Here is a 22,366-nt window from a genome sequence, read left to right on the forward strand (position 1 = left end):
CATGCATAATCTCCAACACCAAACACACATTCTACTACATTTATTGAAGAGTAGTATTTGTCAACTGTAGAATAATGAAGTAAAAAACGCAAAGCATATGCATAAAGATAAAATTTTACAAGAAGAAAAATATGTTGATTGTATAGCATAGTCTTGAATAGTCCAAGTCAATTCTATCTCCTGACAACTGCCATCTCAGACTTAAGACAGAAATCCACTCAATGCTATGTTTGTGTTCCTCTGTGGATTCCCAGAGATGCTTGGAATTTTCCACTTATGAGAAAGTTGTAAAACAATGCATATATGGTTTATCCATTTCATAAATGGATCATAAATATATTGAGACATATAAATACAATTCTTCTAGCAACTCAGGAGGTTAGAGATTTCCAAGGGAAATGTAATCCTGAGGAAGCTTAGGAGCTTCAGTTTCTTTTCTGAAAGAATTATCACCAGACTCAAGTAGATTCTTCTTGCTTGTCTTCTTGCCATGTTGTTTTTTTTCCTGTGGAAGGATTAGTCCAAGGATAACTAGCCACCTTTTCCTGAGACCCATATATAATTACGGTGCTTAGGAAAAATATGTCAACCTAGGACCTGGAATAGGAGGATAAATGTGGGTTTGCTCCCTTCTTGGGAGTGGCTGGAGATAAATACACATGGCCTTGCAGACAGTGGCCTGCTGGCTCATTCGTGACCCTTTTGCTTAGAGCATATATAAACACTGACTGGAGACTCCTTTGCTATATAGATGCATTTTATGTCACGTGACCCCCCTACATTCCTATATAGGTTCCTGCAGGTAGAAAGATCCTTTACCTACAGTACATAAGAAAGAGTATACATGTAAACTATCTCCCTGTGGCTTCAGAGGGGACCTGCTGGCCATGGGGGACTGATGTCCATTCATGGAGCTGTCATGCTTTGTCTCTTCTCTATGTGATTAAGAGAAGTTCCATCCACTGCCTCTTTAAGTTTGGTCTTTTTTTGGCAGACCCAAATGGGTTGACAATTCTTAGGTAGGATGCCTAACCTGGAAGTGGTAATAGGTGCTTCTTTTACAAAAAGTTTGGTGCAAAGAGCACTATCACCATTGAAATACCCCATGGCATGGGGAAGACATAAGGATTCTTCAGTTCTGTAATCCTGGAATGGCTTTGGCACCCTGGGGGATGAAGGCTGTCTGAAGTACTTGCCTCCCACTAGGTGCATGGGAACAAGTGGAATAAGAGAAACCTTCCTGTTAACAAGGATAAAACTGACGGCTGAGAATAGAGATGTGAGAAGTGGTTCTTAAGAACAGTAGGGAAACTTAACCCAGGCTGGGACTGCACACTCCCACACTACTCACCATGGCTTCTCAAAGTGTCTCAAATGTCTCCCAAGGGGAATCTGAGGCTCTCATGCAGGGAACTTCATCCAGTCCAGGTTGTAGATGGGCCCCATATTACATCAGATTTCACTCAATGCAAAACCACTGATGGTGTTACTGAAATCAAAACTATTAAAATGAGATATTTTTCAATAACTGAAATGCAGAAATGAAGAAGATATGGACAGTAAGCAGGGGAGTACCATGTGACTTAGTTCGTCTGTTCAGTAAGGAGCATTGCAATTTCAAAAGCCTTGAGCTAAATGGAACAGCCCGGGGAAATTAACTACTGATCCCTTGCTAAAATACATTTTTACCCACACCAAACAGTACAGCAAACAGGAGAGAGACAAACACATGCCTTTTTTTTTTTTTTTTTTTTTTTTTTTGCCTGGGTTGCTTGGATCATGACAGTGTTTCAAATGCAGGGGAATAACTTCTCAACAAGTAAAATCTTCATGAAAGAAACGTTCATGGGGCCACAACTGCCCTTCAAGTGAAGGTGACTGTCATGGCTAAATGACTCTACCCCTGGTCAGGACATAAATAAGAATTCAGCCTCAAACAGCATTGAAAGCATTCATGAGACATGGGCCTCTCTGGTGGAAGACACCCCTGACTGTTCTGTTGTCCCTGGGGATGATGGTGGTCAAAGCAGTGGAAAATACCCAACACCACATGGAAGCAGGAGCATGGGAGAGACTTGGATGGGTGGAAACCAGGCAATAGGAAGATGCATTTTAAAGAAAGGCAGGGAAACGAGAAAGGAAAGGGTGAGGCCCACCTTTAGAGCACTGTGGCTTTGGTTTTTATAACAGGATAGACAACACAGAAACTGATATAATCCATACGGTAGAACACTGCCAATGCCAATGGTATTGAGAGGGAGTCAGAAGTTAAGGCTCTTATAGGAGTAAAAATGAGCAGAAGGAAAATGGCTGGCAGGGCTGAAAAGATTTAGAACACTGGCCAGCTTCCCTTTGAGTCCTTGGACTGTGTACTATGAGGGATTCTGTGTCTGAACCAGGACAGTGAGAAAGACAATTCCAACTGTGAGCATAGTGAGTCACATAGGGAGTATGACTTCCCTTGCCTGTATCCCAATACTCCTTCGTTTAAACAAACAAAAAAAAGTGGTTGTGCAGGCATGGTCCCAGAGTTCCAACTCTGAGAGTCATCCCTATGCAACTTTTAAGGTGCAAGGTCTAAAAGTAGGAGATCCAAACTTTAATTACTCATTAATACAGGTAGCTAAGACACAGGAATCCTGAGGCCCCACAGTGGCAAAGGTAAAACTAGAGGCTCCGGTGGTTTTGGATTACCATGGAAGGTGAATATATATGGGATGACGCTGTTTGGGTTGTTTATAATGCTAGTACTTGTGGTTCCCACTGCTGAGTACATTACAGGTCCTGACATTTTGGCTGCTTGCAGCACAGAACAGCATTACTGCTTGGGGTGGTACTATGTCTTTACAAGAAAGAATTCAAGGCATATCCAAGAGATAAGTCCTCTTGCTTTTGCCAGCTGAATTACCCAAGCCTTGCTGGGCTATTCAACAAAATCAGCATTGGTGCAAAAGTGAAAAAAAAAAAAGAAATTAACCTATTATTTCAGGAAGTACTGCACAGAGGAATGTTAAGAATCATCTTGTCACCATTTAATAGCCTAGGCATCAAAAGCCTACAGGTTAACAAATCAAGAACAATAAAATGCTAATATACAGCCCTTAGCCCCAGCTTTACTTGACATCATTGCTGATACAGGTGGTGGTAGCCTACTCAGGGGACTGCTCTGCTGTTTTCCATGTTGCTAAAATCTTTTTCTCAATTCCTTTGTGGGACAAAGATCAAGAGAAATTTGCATTCACATGTAATGGACTATAGAAGACATGTGATGTTCTTCCTGAGAGATATTTCAATTAATCTCAATAAGTTACCTGTGGGTAGGGCAGATTTTCAACAAGCAAAGTTACTCTAAGAAGTACTTGTTATTTAATATATTGATGGCAACCTCATTGCAGGCTCCACTAAGGAACTAGTTGAACATGTCTTATATATGGGATTTCTTTCTCCTGTGTGAGTAGTCTCATGTTTTTAAGAGAAGTGCAATGACTGAAGGCTCTCCTACACAGATGGCATTCATAGGGTTTCTCTCCAGTTTGTTATCTCATGTCTTCAAAGTTTAAAAGATTCACTAAAAGTTTTCCTGCATAGATGATATTAATGGAGCTTCTCTCCTGAGTGAATTTTCTCATGTTTTTTAAGGGAAGAGTAATGACTGAAGGCTTTCCCACACAGATGGCATTCATAGGGTTTTTCCCCAGTGTGAATTCTCTCATGCTGGCGAAGACTGGCAGACTGACTTAGGGCTTTTCCACATACACGACACTGATAGGGTTTCTCTCCAGTGTGAGTTTTCTCATGTTCTCTATGGGAGGAGCCATGACGGAAGGCTTTCCCACATACATGGCACTCATAGGGTTTTTCTCCAGTGTGAGTTCTTTTATGTTCTCTAAGGGAGGAGCAATGACTGAAAGCTTTTCCACATAGATGACATTCATAGGGTTTCTCTCCAGTGTGAGTTCTCTCATGATCTTTAAGGGAAGAGCCCTGACTGAAGGCCTTCCCACACACGTGGCATTCATAGGGTTTCTCTCCAGTGTGAGTTCTCTCATGTCGTCTAAGATTAGAGTACTGAATGAAGGCTTTCCCACATAGATGACATTCATAGGGTTTCTCTCCAGTGTGAGTTCTTTCATGTTGTCGAAGATTAGCAGACAGACTGAACACTTTCCCACACAGATGACATGTATAAGGTTTCTCTCCAGTGTGAGCTCTCTTATGTACCTTCAGGTAAGAGCACTGACTGAAGACTTTCTCACATAGATGGCATTTGTAGGGTTTCTCACCTGTGTGAGTTCTCTTATGTCTTCGAAGTTTAGAAGAGTCCCTAAATGTTTTCTCACATAGGTAACATTTATAGTGTTTCTCTCCAGTATGAGTTTTCTCATGTTCTCGAAGGGAGGTGCAATGACTGAAGGCTTTCCCACACAGAAAACATTCATATGGTTTATCGCCAATGTGAGTTTCATTGTCTTGTCTGTTTTCAAAACTTTTAATAAAGGCTTTAGCACTTTGATGACATTCCTGTGTTTTACTTCCAGTGTGAGATATCTGCTGAGGGGAGTTAGATGAGAGATAGTAAACTACTTGTCCGTGTTCATTAACTTCCTAATTTCTCCACATACAAGACTAATTATTCAGTGACAGTCTCCAATTAAAATCTCCCATATGTTAGTTTAATATACACGCTATTCTCCTTCATGCACAGAGAGTTTCTCTATTATATCATGCCAATGACAGAGCTATCTATCTATCTATGTATCTATCTGAACAATTTGGAATGTCATGATATTTCAAAGTTTATGAATGTAAATCATGTTTATACAATTGCCTTTTAATAAGTACTCTGGGTAGAGCTTTGTGGTCAGTTTAATTTTTCAATAAATTCAAATGATCAAAGATTTTTGCTGGATTATCATTTAATCTCAACATTAATTACAGCTTGGTGACTGGACCTGAATTCCTAATTTATTCCATCCACAGTTATCTATTTGGAAAACTAAGATTCACCCCAATGAAGCTTACCAATGATATGATGTTAGAAGTGTCTTTCATGCAGGTAGATTGTATGAATATCATTTCTTCTTTTTTAAAGGCACTTTTCCTGTCTGTAATTATTTAGAAAAAATACAATATATTGTTAGAGAACCATTATGGAAAGGAAAACATTCAAAAGTCTGAAGCACATTGTCAGTATGTTTCAAACACGGACACTTGGCTGGAAAAAATATCAATTTGAAGAATAATTCAGACAGAAGCTAACAGAGGACATTAACAATCACAGCTGATTTTCAGGATTGAAATATGAGTAAAACAAAAAGATGTTTGGATGTCAGAGAGGTAAAAAGGGAAACTATTCCAAGAGTAGAACCAGAACAAGTCTTATTTTATGAAAGGTGAATTCAAATTATACATATCTCTTCCCCAAAGTCAAAGACACTTGAATAGAGCTTGAGAAGTATATGGAATAATGACCACATGTGAAGAAAAATCCCCCAATATTTTTACCTACATGTCAGAAATCATAACTAACTTAAGGAGACCTGAAGTTCATATTTCTAAGGACCTACTCACTAACTGATGAGGCCTTCAGAAAAAGATGCACTGGTTCCTAGAGCTCACCTTGACTCTGGTTTTGTGGACATCCCATTCCTTCTATCCAGACTTCCTCTCCTTGTGGCAACTGGAAAAGCACATCTGATTTGAAGACCTGGCATCCTGTTTGTAGGAAAAAAGATACCTAGATATTGAGTTAAGTGTAAACAACTGTGCATTATCATGTCCATGGCAGGCTACTAAAAAAAAGATAAGCACTGAAGATCTGAAAGGCAAAAATACTCTGAACAAGAACACTGACAATATTTCACCAGCAACGGGGTAACTCCTGTCCTTGTTCACATTACAGTGGGGACCTATGGTGTTGCTGTTCATACACAATTTCAAAGAAAGACAGCAGAATCCTCCATATTCTAAATGGGGAGAAATTCTGTTTCCACAGTGGTTATTATTTTCAAAAATAATACAATAAACTATACCTCCAAAATCTAAATTCTATATGGAAAAGGATATACATTCTGTTTATACTATTGGGTTCAAAACAGCCCTCAAAGAAGAATGATTACTTCAAAATATTAGTGAAATGAATCCATTAAAAAATTGTTAACTAACTTCCCAGCATAGCTCTAAGTGTTAGAGATTAAATTCAAGAAAGACATTAACTTATGGACAGGAAGAGTACCTTCTACGGGGAAGAAGTAGATGTAAGTAAAAAGTAAGGAAACATATTTCATTTTGGCATTTCTACATTATAATTTAAAGTATTAACAATATATAATGTAAAAATGTAAAGAATATAAAAATATTACACAAGAAGATGACTATTCTCCTTTGCTAATGCTGACAGAATGCAATATACACACAATGGATCAGCTTTTATAAAGGGGACTTACTAAGTTACAAGTTTATAGTTCTAAGACCATAAAAGTGTTCAAACTAAGGCATCAGCAAGGATTCCTTCACTGAAGCAAGGCTGAATGACATCCTGAGGATGTCAGCCAGAAGGCACGTGGCCAGTGGCTTTCTATCTACACATCTGTGGAGGCTCACTAGTGTCTCCAGAACTAAGGCCATCAAAGTGTCCAAACTAAGGCATCAACAAGAGAATACCTTCACTGAAGAAAGGCCAAAGGGTGCCCAGAACACCTTTGTCAGTATGAAGGCACATGGCTGGCATCTGCTGCTCCTTTGCTCCTACAGCTTCTAGTTTCAAATGGCTCTCTAAGCTCCTGTTTCCAGCAGCTTTTTTCTAAGCATCTATGAGTCCTCACTTAGCATTCTGGGGCAAACTGTGGGTTTCATCTCTTTGCTTCGCATTGCCAAATATCTGTCTGCCCAAGCATTTGTGTTCTCCAAAATGTCATCTCCAGTAAACTAATAAAGACCCACCTTGAATGGGTGTGGTCACATCTCCATGAAAATAATCTTAAATAACACCCACAATTGGGTGTCACATCTACATGGAAACAATCTAATCAAGAGGTCCCACCCTACAATAATAAGTCTGTCCACGTAGGATTGGATTAGGATTAAAAGAACATGGCTTTTCTCGGGCACATAACAGTTTCAAACCAGCACAATGACCTATACATTAGAATAAACAGAATATATATGATAAGACACTGGCATAAAGCAGATTGACAGATTAGGTATCAATGATAGATAAATTCTGAGAGACTCACCCACTGAGACCAGGTGATTGATATTCTCCAGCATCACTTCTCTGAACAGCTCTCTCTGGTATGGTTCTAGTAGGGCCCACTCTTCTCTGGTGAATTCTACAGCTACATCTCTGAAGGTCATTAACTCCTAAAACATCACAGAAACTGGTTCACAGAGGGCCTTCCTTACCAGTGCTCTAAGTGTATTGCTCAAAATGACAGCACTAAGGAACCAGACACAATATATAAAATGCTCAAAATGTGTTGGGAATTCTAGTAAAATTACTTTCGATGTGAACTGCCATCTGCCTTTCGGATACACTCACAGACACAAGACACTCTAAATATGCACACCACTGTTATGGTGAAAACAGGATGGTAATGGCAAAAAGACAGACATACTGATCAATGGACTTGAACAGCGAGTTCAGAAATAGACACTCAGGGCTATGATTAATTGATTTTTGATAAGGTCACCAATCCAACTAAACTGAGAAAGAACAGTCTCTTCAATAAATGGTACTGGGCAAACTGGATATACACAGCCAAAGAAATGAATCAGGATCCCTATCTCAATCCCTATACAAAATTTATTTAACTCAAAGTGGATCAAAACCAAAGTTTAAGGATCAGTACCATAAAATTCCTAGAAAAAAATATAGGGAAATATCTTCAAGAACTAGTAACACTAGGTACCTTTTTAGACTGTACACCCTATACCCCAGCAGCAAAAGAAAAAAATAAATAAATGGATCTCAAGTTAAATACTTTCGTACTTATAGGATTTTCTCAGAAGGGAGAAAAGGTAGCTGATTTAATGGGTAAATATTTGGTAAGCACATTATCTGATAAGGATTTGATATGCAGAATACATAAGGAAATCCTACATCTCAAGAATGAAGAAAAAATTTTTTTTAATGGGCAAAAGATTCAAACAGACTTTTTTCCAAAATGGAAATGTAAATGGCTAAAACTCAGATGAAAAAAATGCTCATCTTCAATAGCTATTAGGAAAATGAAAATGAAAACTACAATGGGGTGGGCCATGGTAGTTCAGCAGGCACAGTTCTCGCCTACCATGCCACAGACCAGGGTTCAATTCCCAGTGCCTGCACATGCAAAAAAAAAAAAAGAAGAAGAAGAAAACCACAATGAGATATCACACCCATTAGAATGGCCATGATGAAAAAACAGGAATCTACAAGTTTTGAAGAGGAATTGGAGAACTAAGAAGACTTATTCTCTGCTTGTAGGAATGTAAAATAATACAGCCACTGTGAAAATTGATTTGGTCATTCCTCAGAAAACCAAATATTGAGTGGTTCAGAAAACTAAATATTGAGTTGTTCTGACTCTACAATTCTGCCACCCAGTATACACTCAAGATCTGAAAGTAGGGACACCCCAGACATTTATATACAGATCTTCATAGCAGCATCGTTCACAATTGCCAAAAGATGGAAACATGTATAAACAAAACATGGTATATACATATGTTCTGGCTGGCTAATGCTGCTGGAATGCAATACAGCACAAAATGGATTGGCTTTTGCAAAGAAGATTTATTAGCTTACAAATTTACATTTCTAAAGCCACGGAAATGTCTGAATTAAGGCATCAACAAGATACCCGGACTCCTGCAAGTATTGGAACACCTGTCAACTGGGAAGGCAGGTGGCTGGCATCTGCCAGTCCCTTGCTCCTTTGACTTCCGGTCACATGGCTCGCTCAGCTCGTTTCCAGTGGCTTTCTCTCTAAGCATCAGTGGGTCCTCAATTAGTTTCTCTGGAGCAGACTCTGTGTTTCATCTCTTAGCTTAGCATCTCCAAACATCTGTGTCTTGGTTACATTTTTCTACTCTGTGTTGGCTCTCCAAGCATCTGTGCCTATGCTGGCTTTCCAAGCAATTAAGCATCTCTGTGCTTTTTCAAAAATGTCCCCATTTTGAAGGACTCCAGTAATATAATCAAGACCCACCTTGAATGGGTGGAGTCACATGTCCATGGAAATAATCTTAATCAAAAGGTAACACACACTAGGGTGGGTCACATCTCCATGGAAACAATCCAATCATAAGGATCCATCCATAGCAAAAAAATTGGATTAGGATTAAGAAAATATGGCTTTTCTGGGGTACACAACAGCTTCAAATCAGCACAACAAATGATGGAATATTATTCAACAGTAAGAAGCAACAAAATTCTGAAGCACATGAAGAACATGGATGAACCTTAAGGACATAATACAAAGTGAAATAAATCAGACACAAAAAGAACAAATATTGTATGATTTCATTGATATGAATTAGAATATGTAAACCCATAGTCATGAAACCTAGACTACAGATTACTAGAAGATAGAATGAGGTCAGAAGATGGGCAGGGGTTGCTTAACATGTACAGAAACTTAAACAAGATTGAACTTATGTTTGGAAATGAATACAGGTGATGGTAGCACATTATTGGGATTATAATAGTCCTGAATTGTAGGGGAATATGGTTGAAAGGGTCTAGAGTCATGTATGTCACCAGAATGAAAGCTTTAGGTTAAAATATGGGACTCTATAGCACAGCGAACACTATGGTGGAGAGTCAATAATAGGAAGGGATAAGCGGTGTGAGGTGTTTTTGTCATTTTTTCCTTATGTCTGTTATTTTTCCTTCTGGAGCTGTGAAACTGTTCCAAAAATCTATTGCAATGACTGCACATCTAGATGATAGTATGAGAAAATGAGTGTACACTTCAGAATATTTATATGGTATGTGAATATAACTCAATAAACATTGCAGTTTAAAAATAATAAAGGGAAGATGAAGATATATGAACATTTCTGATAGACATAAATGTGATAAAAATAAAAGATTACAGAGATGGAAGATGGGGGAGGGAACTGGTGTGGAAGAGGACATACTGATCTTACCAGGACATGCTTAAGATGTCTATTAACTCTTCTTAGATGAAGTGCTAAGTCTAAATCATAAATATGTTTTCCCGTGGGAGGTAATTAACATTTATGTATCATATTCACTGTCAACTTTAATTACACTCAAAATATAATTACCATCACAAAGTATTGTGCTATCCACTACTGAACCTTTACAAGCAACCTTACTAAACATTCTGTACCTAAGCATCAATTGTCCAATTTCAGCCCTCCTTCCATCTCCTGATAACCCATGCTCTTCCATTTAACTCTCAGAGATTGTTAATTACTGTTAGTTCATATTAGTGAGACTACACAACATCTATCCCTTTGTCTCTGGCTCAATTTGCTCAACACAATTTCCTCAGGGTTCATCCATGTTGCTGTACACATCACGACCACATTCCTTTCTGCAGCTCACAATATTCCATGATATGTATGTCACAGTTCACCCCTCCATCAGTCAATGAACACTTGGTTCACCTCCATCTACTACAATTGTGAAAAATGTAGCCATAAGCATTAGTATGTAAATGTCTATTCCTGTACCTACCTTCAGTTCCTCCAAACACATAATTAGAAACATGGCAGTTTTATAGTTAGGTTCATGAGGAACCACCACATTGTGCCCAGAGCAGATGCACAATTTCATTTCCTTAACAACAGTTAATAGGTTAGTAGAGATGTAAATACCCTTTTCTCTACATCCTTTCCAGCACCCATAGCCATCCTTTATTTATTTATTTTTTTTAGTTTTATCCACACACCATACAATCCATTCTAGGTGTACAATCAATGGCTTCTGGTAGAATCACATAGTTATGCATTTATCACCACAATTATGAGAACGTTCCCATTTCTACTGAAAAGAAAAAGTTCCACACCCCTAACTTAAGACACCTCTGACTGACGTTTACATTCAACCAGTGTCTTTGTTACAATTAATGAAAGAATATTACATTGTTGACTGTTAATTACAGACCTTAGTTTGCATTAATTGTGTTTTTCCCATATACCATCTGTTTTAGATTGTCAAAGCTGCCAGAATGCAATATAACAGAAATGCAATGATTTTTATAAAGGGAATTTATTAAGTTAAAAGTCTACAGTTTAAGACCATAAAGATGTTCAAACTATGGCATACAGAGAAAGACGACTTGACTCAAGAAAGGGCTGATGACATTCAGGGTTTCTTTGTCAGCTGGGAAGGCATATGGCAATGTCTGCTGGCTTTCTCTCCTGACTTCTTCAAATGGCTTCCCTGGGAGTGCTTTCTTTATGCATCTCCAAACTTTTGTGTCAACTGAAGCTTTTTCCAAGCTTCTTTTAAACAACTCCATGGAAACCACCTAATCAAAAGGTCCCACCCAAAACTGAATGGGTTACATCTCCATGGAAACAACTTAATCAAAAAGATCCTATACAAACAAAGTCTAGAGGTTATCCTGGAGGTTATTCTTAGCATTAAACAGATATCACCTTGTTAGTCAAGATGTAATGGAGAGGCTGGAGGGAAGTGCCTGAAAATGTATAGTCGTATTCCAATAGCCATGTTTCTTGAAGATGACTGTATGATGATATAGCTTTCACAACGTGACTGGGTGATTGTGAAAACCTTGTGTCTGATGCTCTTTTATTTACCTTATCAACAGACAAGTAAAATATACAGAATAAAAATAAATAGGGGACTTCCGGAGAAGATGGCGGCTTAGTAAGACACGCGGGTCTTAGTTCCTCCTCCAGAAAAGCAACTAAAGAAACAGAAACAATACGAAACAGCTCCCGGAGTCACGACAGAGACCAAAAAGACAGCGTACCCCATTCTGGAACGGCTGAAAGGGCAGGGAGAATCCGCTGCGGTGAGATACCCGAGGGGCGCACGTTTTCCCGGCCGGGGCGGCTGGCGACTGGGGTCCCCTCCACGCACGTGGCTCCCCGGTCTGACTGGGAACATTGGATAGCGGGGCCCTCCCGTCACGCTTGGTGTCTAAGGCCAGCTGGGCAATTTGGACTGGCACTCCCCCAAACCGCGGCAGCCAGCGACCCCCGCTTCCACGCCCGGTTTCCCGGGCCGACAGACGACCGCCACAAGCGCCACCTACTGGGCAGGAAAAGAAAAACAGAGCCCAGAGATTCCACAGAAAAACCTTTCAACCAGCCGGGTCCCACACCCAGGGAAATCTGATCAAATGCCCAGACACCAGCAGAAAATAATGGATGATGCTCGGAAAATTGAAGATATGGCCCAGTCAAAGGAACAAACCAATAGTTCAAATGAGATACAGGAGCTGAGACAACTAATGCTGAATATACGAACAGAAATGGAAAAACTCTTCAAAAACCAAACCAATAAATTGAGGGAGGACATGAAGAAGACATGGGCTGAACAAAAAGAAGAAATAGAAAATCTGAAAAAACAAATCACAGAACTTATGGGAGTGAAGGACAAAGAAGAAAAAATGGAAAAAACAATGGATACCTACAATGGTAGATCTAAAGAGACAGAAGCTACAATTAGTGAGCTGGATGGATGGAACATCTGAATTCCAAAAAGAAACAGAAACTATAGGGAAAAGAATGGAAAAATTTGAGCAGAGAATCAGGGAACTGAATGACAATATGAAGCGCACAAATATACATGTTGTGGGTGTCCCAGCAGGAGAAGAGAAGGGAAAAGGAGGAGAAAAACTAATGGAAGAAATTATCACTGAAAATTTCCCAACTCTTATGAAAGACCTAAAATTACAGATCCAAGAAGTGCAGTGCACCCCAAAGAAAATAGACCCAAATAGGCGTTCTCCAAGACATTTACTAGTTAGAATGTCAGAGGTCAAAGAGAAAGAGAGGATCTTGAAAGCAGCAAGAGAAAAACAATCTGTCACATACAAGGGAAACCCAATAAGACTATGTGTAGATTTCTCAGCAGAAACCATGGAAGCTAGAAGACAGTGGGATGATATATTTAAATTACTAAAAGAGAAAAACTGCCAACCAAGACTCCTATATCCAGCAAAATTGTCTTTCAAAAATGAAGGAGAAATTAAAACATTTATAGACAAAAAGTCACTGAGAGAATTTGTGACCAAGAGACCAGCTCTGCAAGAAATACTAAAGGGAGCACTAGAGTCAGATACGAAAAGACAGAAGAGAGAGGTATGGAGTAAAGTGTAGAAAGAAGGAAAATCAGATATGATATATATAATACAAAAGGCAAAATGGTAGAGGAAAATATTATCCAAACAGTAATAACACTAAAAGTTAATGGACTGAATTTCCCAATCAAAAGATATAGAATGGCAGAATGGATTACGACCCAGCAATACCACTGCTAGGTATCTACTCGAAGGACTTAAGGGCAAAGACACAGACGGACGTTTGCACACCAGTGTTTATAGCAGCATTATCTACAATTGCAAAGAGATGGAAACAGCCAAAATGTCCATCAACAGAAGAGTGGCTAAACAAACTGTGGCGTATACCTACGATGAAATATTATGCAGCTTTAAGACAGACTAAACTTATGAAGCATGTAATAACATGGATGGACCTAGAGAACATTATGCTGAGTGAGTCTAGCCCAAAACGAAAGGACAAATACTGTATGGTCCCACTGATGTGAACCGACATTCGAGAATCAGCTTGGAATATATCATTGGTAACAGAGACCAGCAGGAGTTAGAAACAGGGTAAGATAATGGGTAATTGGAGCTGAAGGGATACAGACTGTGCAACAGGACTAGATACAAAACTCAAAAATGGACAGCACAATAATACCTAAGTGTAATGTAACTAGGTTGGAACACTGAATGAAGCTGCACCTGAAATATGGTTTTTTGTTTGTTTGTTTGTGTGTTTGTATCTTTTGTTTTTGTTTTTTTTCTTTTTCATTTTTATATATATATATTTTTTATTAGTATTATTATTTTAATTCTCTTCTCTATATTAACATTCTATATCTTTTTCTGCTGTTTTGCTAGTTCTTTTCCTAAATCGATGCAAATGTACTAAGAAATGATGATCATACATCTGTGATGATACTAAGAATTACTGAGTGCATGGGTAGAATGGAATGATTTCTAAATGTTGTGTTAATTTCTTTTCTTTTTTTTTGATTAATAAAAAAATTTAAAAAAAATAAAAAAAAATAATAAATAGGGGTCAACCAATGGAATCGAATAGAGTGCTCAGATATAGACCCTCTCATCTATGGACATTTGATCTTTGATAAGGCAGTCAAGCCAACTCACCTGGGACAGAACAGTCTCTTCAATAAATGGTGCCTAGAGAACTGGATATCCATATGCAAAAGAATGAAAGAAGACCCATGTCTCACACCCTATACAAAAGTTAACTCAAAATGGATCAAAGATCTAAACATTAGGTCTAAGACCATAAAACAGTTAGAGGAAAATGTTGGGAGATATCTTATGAATCTTACAACTGGAGGCGGTTTTATGGACCTTAAACCTAAAGCAAGAACACTGAAGAAGGAAATAAATAAATGGGAGCTCCTCAAAATTAAACACTTTTGTGCATCAAAGAACTTCATCAAGAAAGTAGAAAGACAGCCTACACAATGGGAGACAATATTTGGAAATGACATATCAGATAAAGGTCTAGTATCCAGAATTTATAAAGAGATTGTTCAACTCAACAACAAAAAGACAGTCAACCCAATTACAAAATGGGAAAAAGACTTGAACAGACACCTATCAGAAGAGGAAATACAAATGGCCAAAAGGCACATGAAGAGATGCTCAATGTCCCTAGCCATTAGAGAAATGCAAATCAAAACCACAATGAGATATCATCTCACACCCACCAAAATGGCCATTATCAACAAAACAGAAAATGACAAGTGCTGGAGAGGATGCGGAGAAAGAGGCACACTTATCCACTGTTGGTGGGAATGTCAAATGGTGCAACCACTGTGGAAGGCAGTTTGGTGGTTCCTCAAAAAGCTGAATATAGAATTGCCATACGACCCAGCAATACCATTGCTGGGAATCTACTCAAAGGACTTATGGGCAAAGACACAAACGGACATTTGCACACCAATGTTTATAGCAGCGTTATTTACAATTGCAAAGAGATGGAAACAGCCAAAATCTCCATCAACAGAAGAGTGGCTAAACAAACTGTGGTATATACATACGATGGAATATTATGCAGCTTTAAGACAGGATAAACTTATGAAGCATGTAATAACATGGATGGACCTAGAGAACATTATGCTGAGTGAGTCTAGCCAAAAACTAAAGGACAAATACTGTATGGTCCCACTGATGTGACGGACATTCGAGAATAAATTTGGAATATGTCATTGGTAACAGAGTCCAGCAGGAGGTAGAAACAGGGTAAGACAATGGGCAGTTGGAGCTGAAGGGATACAGTCTGTGCAACGGGACTAGATACAAAAACTCAAAAATGGACAGCACAATAATACCTAATTGTAAAGTAATCATGTTAAAACACTGAATGAAGCTGCATCTGAGCTATAGGTTTTTGTTTTGTTTTGTTTTGTTTTTACTATTATTACTTTTTATTTCTTTTCTCTATATTAACATTCTATATCTTTTTCGGTTGTGTTGCTAGTTCTTCTAAACCGATGCAAATGTACTAAGAAACGATGATCATGCATCTATATGATGATGTTAAGAATTACTGATTGCATATGTAGAATGGTATGATTTCTAAATGTTGGGTTAATTTCTTTTTTTCCGTTAATTAAAAAAAAAAAAAAAAGAGAAGGGGTAATTGGAGCTGAAGGGATACAAACTGTGCAACAGGACTGGATATAAAAACTCAGAAATGGACAGCACAATACTACCTAATTGTTATGCAATTATGTTAAAACATTGAATGAAGCTGCATGTGAGGTATAGGTTTTTTTTTTCTCTCTATTATCATTTTAATTCTTATTCTGTTGTCTTTTTATTTCTTTTTCTAAATCGATGCAAATGTACTAAGAAATGATGAATATGCAACTATGTGATGATATTAAGAATTACTGATTGTACATGTAGAATGGAATGATTTCTAAATGTTTTGTTAATTTTTTTAATTAATAAAAAAAAGAAAAAAAATAAATAGGGGGAACAAATGTTCAAATAAATTTAGTAGACTGAAATGTTAGTAATCAATGAAAGGGAGGGGTAAGGGGTATAGTTTGTATGAATTTTTTTGTTGTCATTTTATTTCTTTTTCTGAATTGATGCAAATGTTCTAAGAAATGATCATGACGAATATACAACTATGTGATGATACTGTGAATTACTGATTATATATGTAAACGGAATGATCATATGTTTAAGAATGTTTTTGTTTGTTGTTATATTTTTGAAAAAAAATAAATTAATCAGAAAAAAAGATCCTATCCAACAAAAAATTAAATTAGGATTACAGAACATGCCTTTTCTGGGGTACACAACAGTTTGAAATGAGCATATCATCCTATACTTAACATCCCTGTGGTAGTGACACACATTTGTTGCAGTTCATGTAAAAAATGTATTATATTTGTAAAATTAGCCATGGTCTTCATCCACTCTAGATTTTGCTGAAATGTACAATCCTACTATACACACTAAAGTATGTACATGAAGGTATACCATACCTAGTGAATACAGTTAAAAGAGGAAGATTGAGGTTGTGTGTATCATCAGAAAAGAAGCTAGGGGATAAAAACTGAATGTGTAACACAGCAAAACCTAGAGAGGATGATAATGGAGATTAATTGTACAAACATTAGAAAGACTTTACAAGAACTAGAACACATTATATCATAATTATAAAGAGTAAATTGTGAGGAGATATATGGGAAAAAATACAATCAATGCAAACCAAGGTCTATAGTAACTAACATTGTAACGTTCTTTCAATAATAGTAAAAACAGAACCATACTATGGCTAAATGTCAACAATAGGGGAATATAAGTGAGAGGTATAGGATTTTTCTTCTTCTTTCATTTCAGAAGGAATGGGAATGTTCTCACACAGATGAGAATTTTCTCATTCAGGATAGGTCTTAATCCTCTTAGTGGAGTCTTTAAAATCAGAATATTAGAGAGAGCAGGGAAGGAAGGAACCAAAAACAAGAAGCAGAAAGTAGTGAAACCTGGTACAGAAGAGAGAAAGCAGCAGATGCTGCTGTATGCCTTGCTAAGTGTAGAGGAACCAAGAAATATTAGCAGCCAGTCTTCAGGAGGAAAGCATTGCCTTGATAATGCCTTGATTTGGACATTTTCATGGCCTCAAAACAGTAAGCTTCTAAGCTAACACTTTCTATTGTTTAAGGTGAATCATTTCATGGTATCTTCTTTGAGCAGGTTTGGAAACTAAACAGATTTTGGTACCACAGGAGTGGGGTATTGCTATTGTGAATATCAAAAATGTGGAAATAGCTTTGAAGGTGGGAAATGGGTAAAAGTTGGAAGAATTGTGACTTGTCTGATACAAAAGGCTTAGATTGCTTTGAAGAGACTGGTGATAGAAATAAGGATGTTAAAGGTTCTCCTGAAGAAGCCTTAGAAGAAAATGAATGTATTATTGGAAACTGGAGGAAAAGTGATCCTTATTATTAAATTGCAGAGAACTCAGCAAAACTGAGTTCTGATACTGAAGGTAGAATATAAAACAATCAGAATTGAAGGTTCAGTTATCCAGGAAGTATCCGCGGAAAATCCTACTATCTGATTGGCACGTATGTAGTGAGATCTGTATGAATGGAAATGCACTTATCCAAAAAGGATTTGTAGAAGGTTCTACCGTCTGATGGTTGGGACCCCTGTGTACTACATACTACATATGAGGCATACAATTTTTTTTTTTTCTTCAAGATCTGTAGAAATAGAACCACTACCAGTTTGGAACAAAAGGGACTGAGAAAGCAGTCCCACCCATGTATGCTGAAATATTGTGTCTGCCCCAACATTTGGAGAGAGGAGACAGTCCATACTGTTGTTTAAGAAGAGTGCAACCACCAAGTTTTCTCAAGATGCTCAGGAGAAATATCGGTAGACAGACTGATACAGGGATAAAGAATGATATGGCAAAGATGGTGAACTGTTAAAATTAGTGGATCTGGGGATCTTGGGTGAAATGGGTGTTTATGAGTTCTCTCTATTAGGTTTCTACTACTTTTGCAATTGTCCTTTAAGTTTCAAAGTATTTTAAAATCAGATTTTTTTAAAAATAGCACATAATATCAATGTGAGGGTTTATTTCTGAACTTCCAATACCATTCCATTAGCCTATATTTCTATACTTGGGCCAGTACTATGCTGCTTTGATTGTTGTAGCTTTGAAATACATTTTAAAATTAGGAAATGTGAGTCCTCCAACTTTTACAGAATAGTTCTGGCTATTCAGTACCACTTGCCTTTCCATGTGAATTTGATAATTAGCTTTACCATTTATGCAGTGAAGTCTGTTGGAATTTCATTGTGACTATATATTAAGTTGCTTTAGATATTGGAGTCTTAACAATACATTTTACAATTCATGAAGATGTGATGTCCTTCATCTATTAAGTTCTTTTTAATTTCTTTCAGCAATGTTTTGTACTTTTCATGCACAAATCCTTTACATTCTTGGTTAAATTTATTCCCCAAATTTTACTTTCTCAGTTGCTATTGTAAATGACCTTGTTTTCTTCATTTCTTTATTGGTATACTCATTGATGAAAATAAAAACAACCTGATTTCTGCCCAATGAACTTGTACCCAATGAGTAGTCTAAGCAACTTCCTTCTAGATTCTTTCATATTTTCTATTCTTAAGATTATATAATCAGTGTATAGGGAGAGTTCTACTTCTTTTCCAATATGTTTTTTTTTTTAATTCCACTTTATTCCCTAGTTGTTCCAGTGAGAACTGCCAATAAAATATTGAAAGCAGGAGGTGAAAAGGGGCATCATTTTCTTCTTTCTATCTGAGGGGAAAATCTCGGCAGTCTCTCAATGTTCCAGATGCTACCTCTGGGTTTTTCATATATGCCTTTACTCATGTTGAGGAAGTCCCATACTTTTTCTAGTTTACTTTTAACCTATCATTATTATGAAGGAGTACTAGATTTTCTCAAATGCCTTTCTGCATGAATTAGATTATCATGGGTTTCTTTTTCCTCCTTTAGGTTAATGTGGTATAGTATATTAATTTATTTTCTTATACTGAACTAAACTTGTATATCACAGATAAATCACACTTGATCATGGTGTATAATTATGTTATATGCTACTGGATTTGGTACGCTAGTATTTTGTTGTTTTTACATCCATATTTATAAAAGACAATGTACTGTAGTTTTCCTGTCATGTGGTATCTCTATCTGGCTTTGAGATCCCTTTTCTCAAATTATGTTTGAAAATTTTTTAGCAGAATTGGAGTTAAGTATCCTTGAAATGTTTGATATAATTCTCAGCTGAAGGCATTTGGTCCTGGGATTTTCTTTGTAGGGACATCTTTTATTACTAATCCAATATCTTTTACTAGTAATTGGTTTGTTGAGATTTTTCTGTTTCTACTTGGCTCAGCACAGGTAGTTTGTGTGTTTCCAAAAATTTGTGCATTCCATGTAGTTTATGTAAGCCATTGGCAAACAGCTCACCATAGTATTCCTTGTATATTGCTTTTAATTAGTTGTGTTGGTAGTAAAATCTGACTTTTCATTTATGATTTTCATTATTCACAGCCTTTTTTTTTTTCTGTTAGTCTGGCTAAAAGTTTGTCAGTTTTATTGATCTTTTCAAAGAATCAAATTCCATTTTTAAATTCCTATTGCTTTTTTTTCAAGTTTCATTTATCTCCACTGAAATATTTATTTCCTTTTTTATAATCACTTTTAGTTTGTTGTTCTAATTCTTCCAGTTTTAAGCTGCATATACAATCTGAAGACTTTCTTCCATTTTATTGTAAACATTTAGAGCTATGAACTTATCTCAGCACTTCCTTTACTGAATGCCTCACTTTAGTATGTTGTGTTTTCATTTTCTTCTGCTTCAAGACGTATTCTAATTTCTCTTTTGATTCCCTCTTTAACAGATTGGTTATTTAAGAGTATGTGGTTTGCCTTCCTGGCCAAAAGGGTGAAAAGAAACATAACAAATTAAGGTATCAGTGACTAAGAGAGTTCAAATAGAGTCAAGATGCTTTTTAGGAGGCTACTCTATGTAATCTTCAGTTAGATATTGCTAATTACCATGGTTTGCCAAACCACAACCAACATCATTCCTGTTAAACCTAAAGAACACCTAAGGCTACAGGTGGACTCCACAAAAAGTTTCATGCATTGTTTATTTTCTGAAACCTATAACCTACAGAGGGTTATAAGCCAGGAAAGTCCTGAAACCCAGAGAGGCCAGCCTCTCCAAGAACATCAACTAATTCTACTCACCTACTCTATATTGCTGACACCGCTTTTTCAGTTTGAAAAGTTAGAATGGGCATAGCCCAAAGAGCCCTAACTGTTGGGTAAAGGATCAAAGGAGAAGGAGGAGTCATAGCAGAGAAGATAGGATTTAACAAATGAGTGTGACTGCTGAATCACTATATTGATATTTCTTTTGGTTTCCAGTGTCTTGGAGCAGCTAAAAAGAGAAACCTGAAATTGCAGAACTGTAATTCACACCAAATCTTTTTTTTATTTATTAATTTAAAAAATTAAGAACAAACAAAAACATTAACATATAATTCCGTTCTACATATACATTTAGTAATTCTCAATATCATCACATAGTTGCATATTCATCATTTCTTAGAACATCTGCATCAATTCAGAAAAAGAAATAAAACAATAATAGAAAAAAAAGATTATACATACCATACCCCTCACCCCTCACTTTCATTTATCACTAGCATTTCAAACTAAATTTATTTTAACATTTGTTCCCCCTATTATTTATTTTTATTCCATATGTTCTACTCGTTTCTTGACAAGGTAGATAAAAGGAGCATCAGACACAAGGTTTTCATCATCACACAGTCACAATGTGACAGCTGTATCATTATTCAACCATCCTCAAGAAACATGGCTACTGGTACACAGCTCTACATTTTCAGGCAGTTCCCTCCAGCCTCTCCATTACATCTTGAATAACAAGATGATATCTACTTAATGCATAAAAATAACCTCCAGGACAACCCCTTGACTCTGTTTGGAATCTCTCAGCCATTGACACTTGGTCTCATTTCACTCTTCCCCCTTTTGGTCGAGAAGGTTTTCTCAATCCCTTGATGCTAAGTCTCAGCTCATTCTAGAGTTTTTCTCAATCCCTTGATGCTGAGTCTCAGCTCATTCCAGGATTTCTGTCCCATGTTGCCAGGAAGGTCCACACCCCTGGGAGTCATGTCCCACATAGACAGGGGGAGGAGGGTGGTGAGATTGCTTGTTGTGTTGGCTGGAGAGAGAGGCCACATCTGAGCAACAAAAGAGGCTCTCTTGGGGGTGACTCCTAGGCCTGGATTTTAAGTAGACTTGATCTATCCTTTGTGGGGTTAAGTTTCATATGAACAAACCCCAAGATTAGATGCTCAGCCTATTGCTTTGGTTGTCCCCACTTCTTGTGAGAATATCAAGAATTCAACTTGGGGAAGTTGAAGTTTCCCCTTTTCTCACCATTCCCTGAAGGGGACTTTGCAAATACTTTTTTATTCACTGTTCACATCACTCTGGAATTTATCGGGGCATCACTCTGGACAAACCAACAAAATCTCATGTCCTACCTGAGATTCCAGGTGTTCATTCAAACTACATAAGTTATATTAGGAAATGCACTAGTCAAAATACACATTTTGTAACAAACATTTTTTGCTTTAGTCTCACACATAAGGTGACATTTTAAAATATTAATTACCATCTATTTTCAGGACCCTGCAATAATGACATTTCTTTGCTCTTCCTCATGCAAAAACATTTTCAAAATTTGTACATTTAGTCACTATTATTATACACTCAAGGCATTCCTAGATTATACCATCTCAATCTTTAACCTCTATCTTTCTTTCTGATTTCATTTATGTCCCCAGCCCTCCTCCCTCTATCATTCTCACATGCGGCTTCATTCAGTGTTTTAACAGAATTGTATTACAGTTAGGTAGTATTGTGCTGTCCATTTCTGATTCACACCAAATCTTAAAATCTGTTCTATAACTACGTTAAAATATACTTCAAAATTTATTGTTTTGTATATATGTTATATTTCACAATATAAAACATTTTAAAAATTAAGGAG

At 37.2% G+C, this 22,366-nt stretch overlaps 1 protein-coding gene across 1 annotated transcript in view; it reads right to left on the bottom strand.

Moving 5' to 3' along the window:
• Positions 1-1,350: 1,350 nt before the first annotated feature.
• The window catches only part of LOC143677349 (uncharacterized), a 92,084-nt gene continuing 71,068 nt past the window's right edge, over positions 1,351-22,366 (bottom strand). The window contains exons 3-6 of the mRNA XM_077153215.1: positions 7,236-7,362; positions 5,620-5,715; positions 5,023-5,105; positions 1,351-4,551 (exon numbers count right to left, since the gene is read on the bottom strand). Coding sequence (XP_077009330.1) covers positions 3,595-4,551; positions 5,023-5,105; positions 5,620-5,715; positions 7,236-7,362 — 1,263 coding nt within the window. The 3' untranslated portion in view covers positions 1,351-3,594. The remainder of the gene's footprint in view (positions 4,552-5,022; positions 5,106-5,619; positions 5,716-7,235; positions 7,363-22,366) is intronic.

This window comes from Tamandua tetradactyla, chromosome 3 (genome assembly GCF_023851605.1).
Source record: "Tamandua tetradactyla isolate mTamTet1 chromosome 3, mTamTet1.pri, whole genome shotgun sequence".
Taxonomy (NCBI): domain Eukaryota; kingdom Metazoa; phylum Chordata; class Mammalia; order Pilosa; family Myrmecophagidae; genus Tamandua; species Tamandua tetradactyla.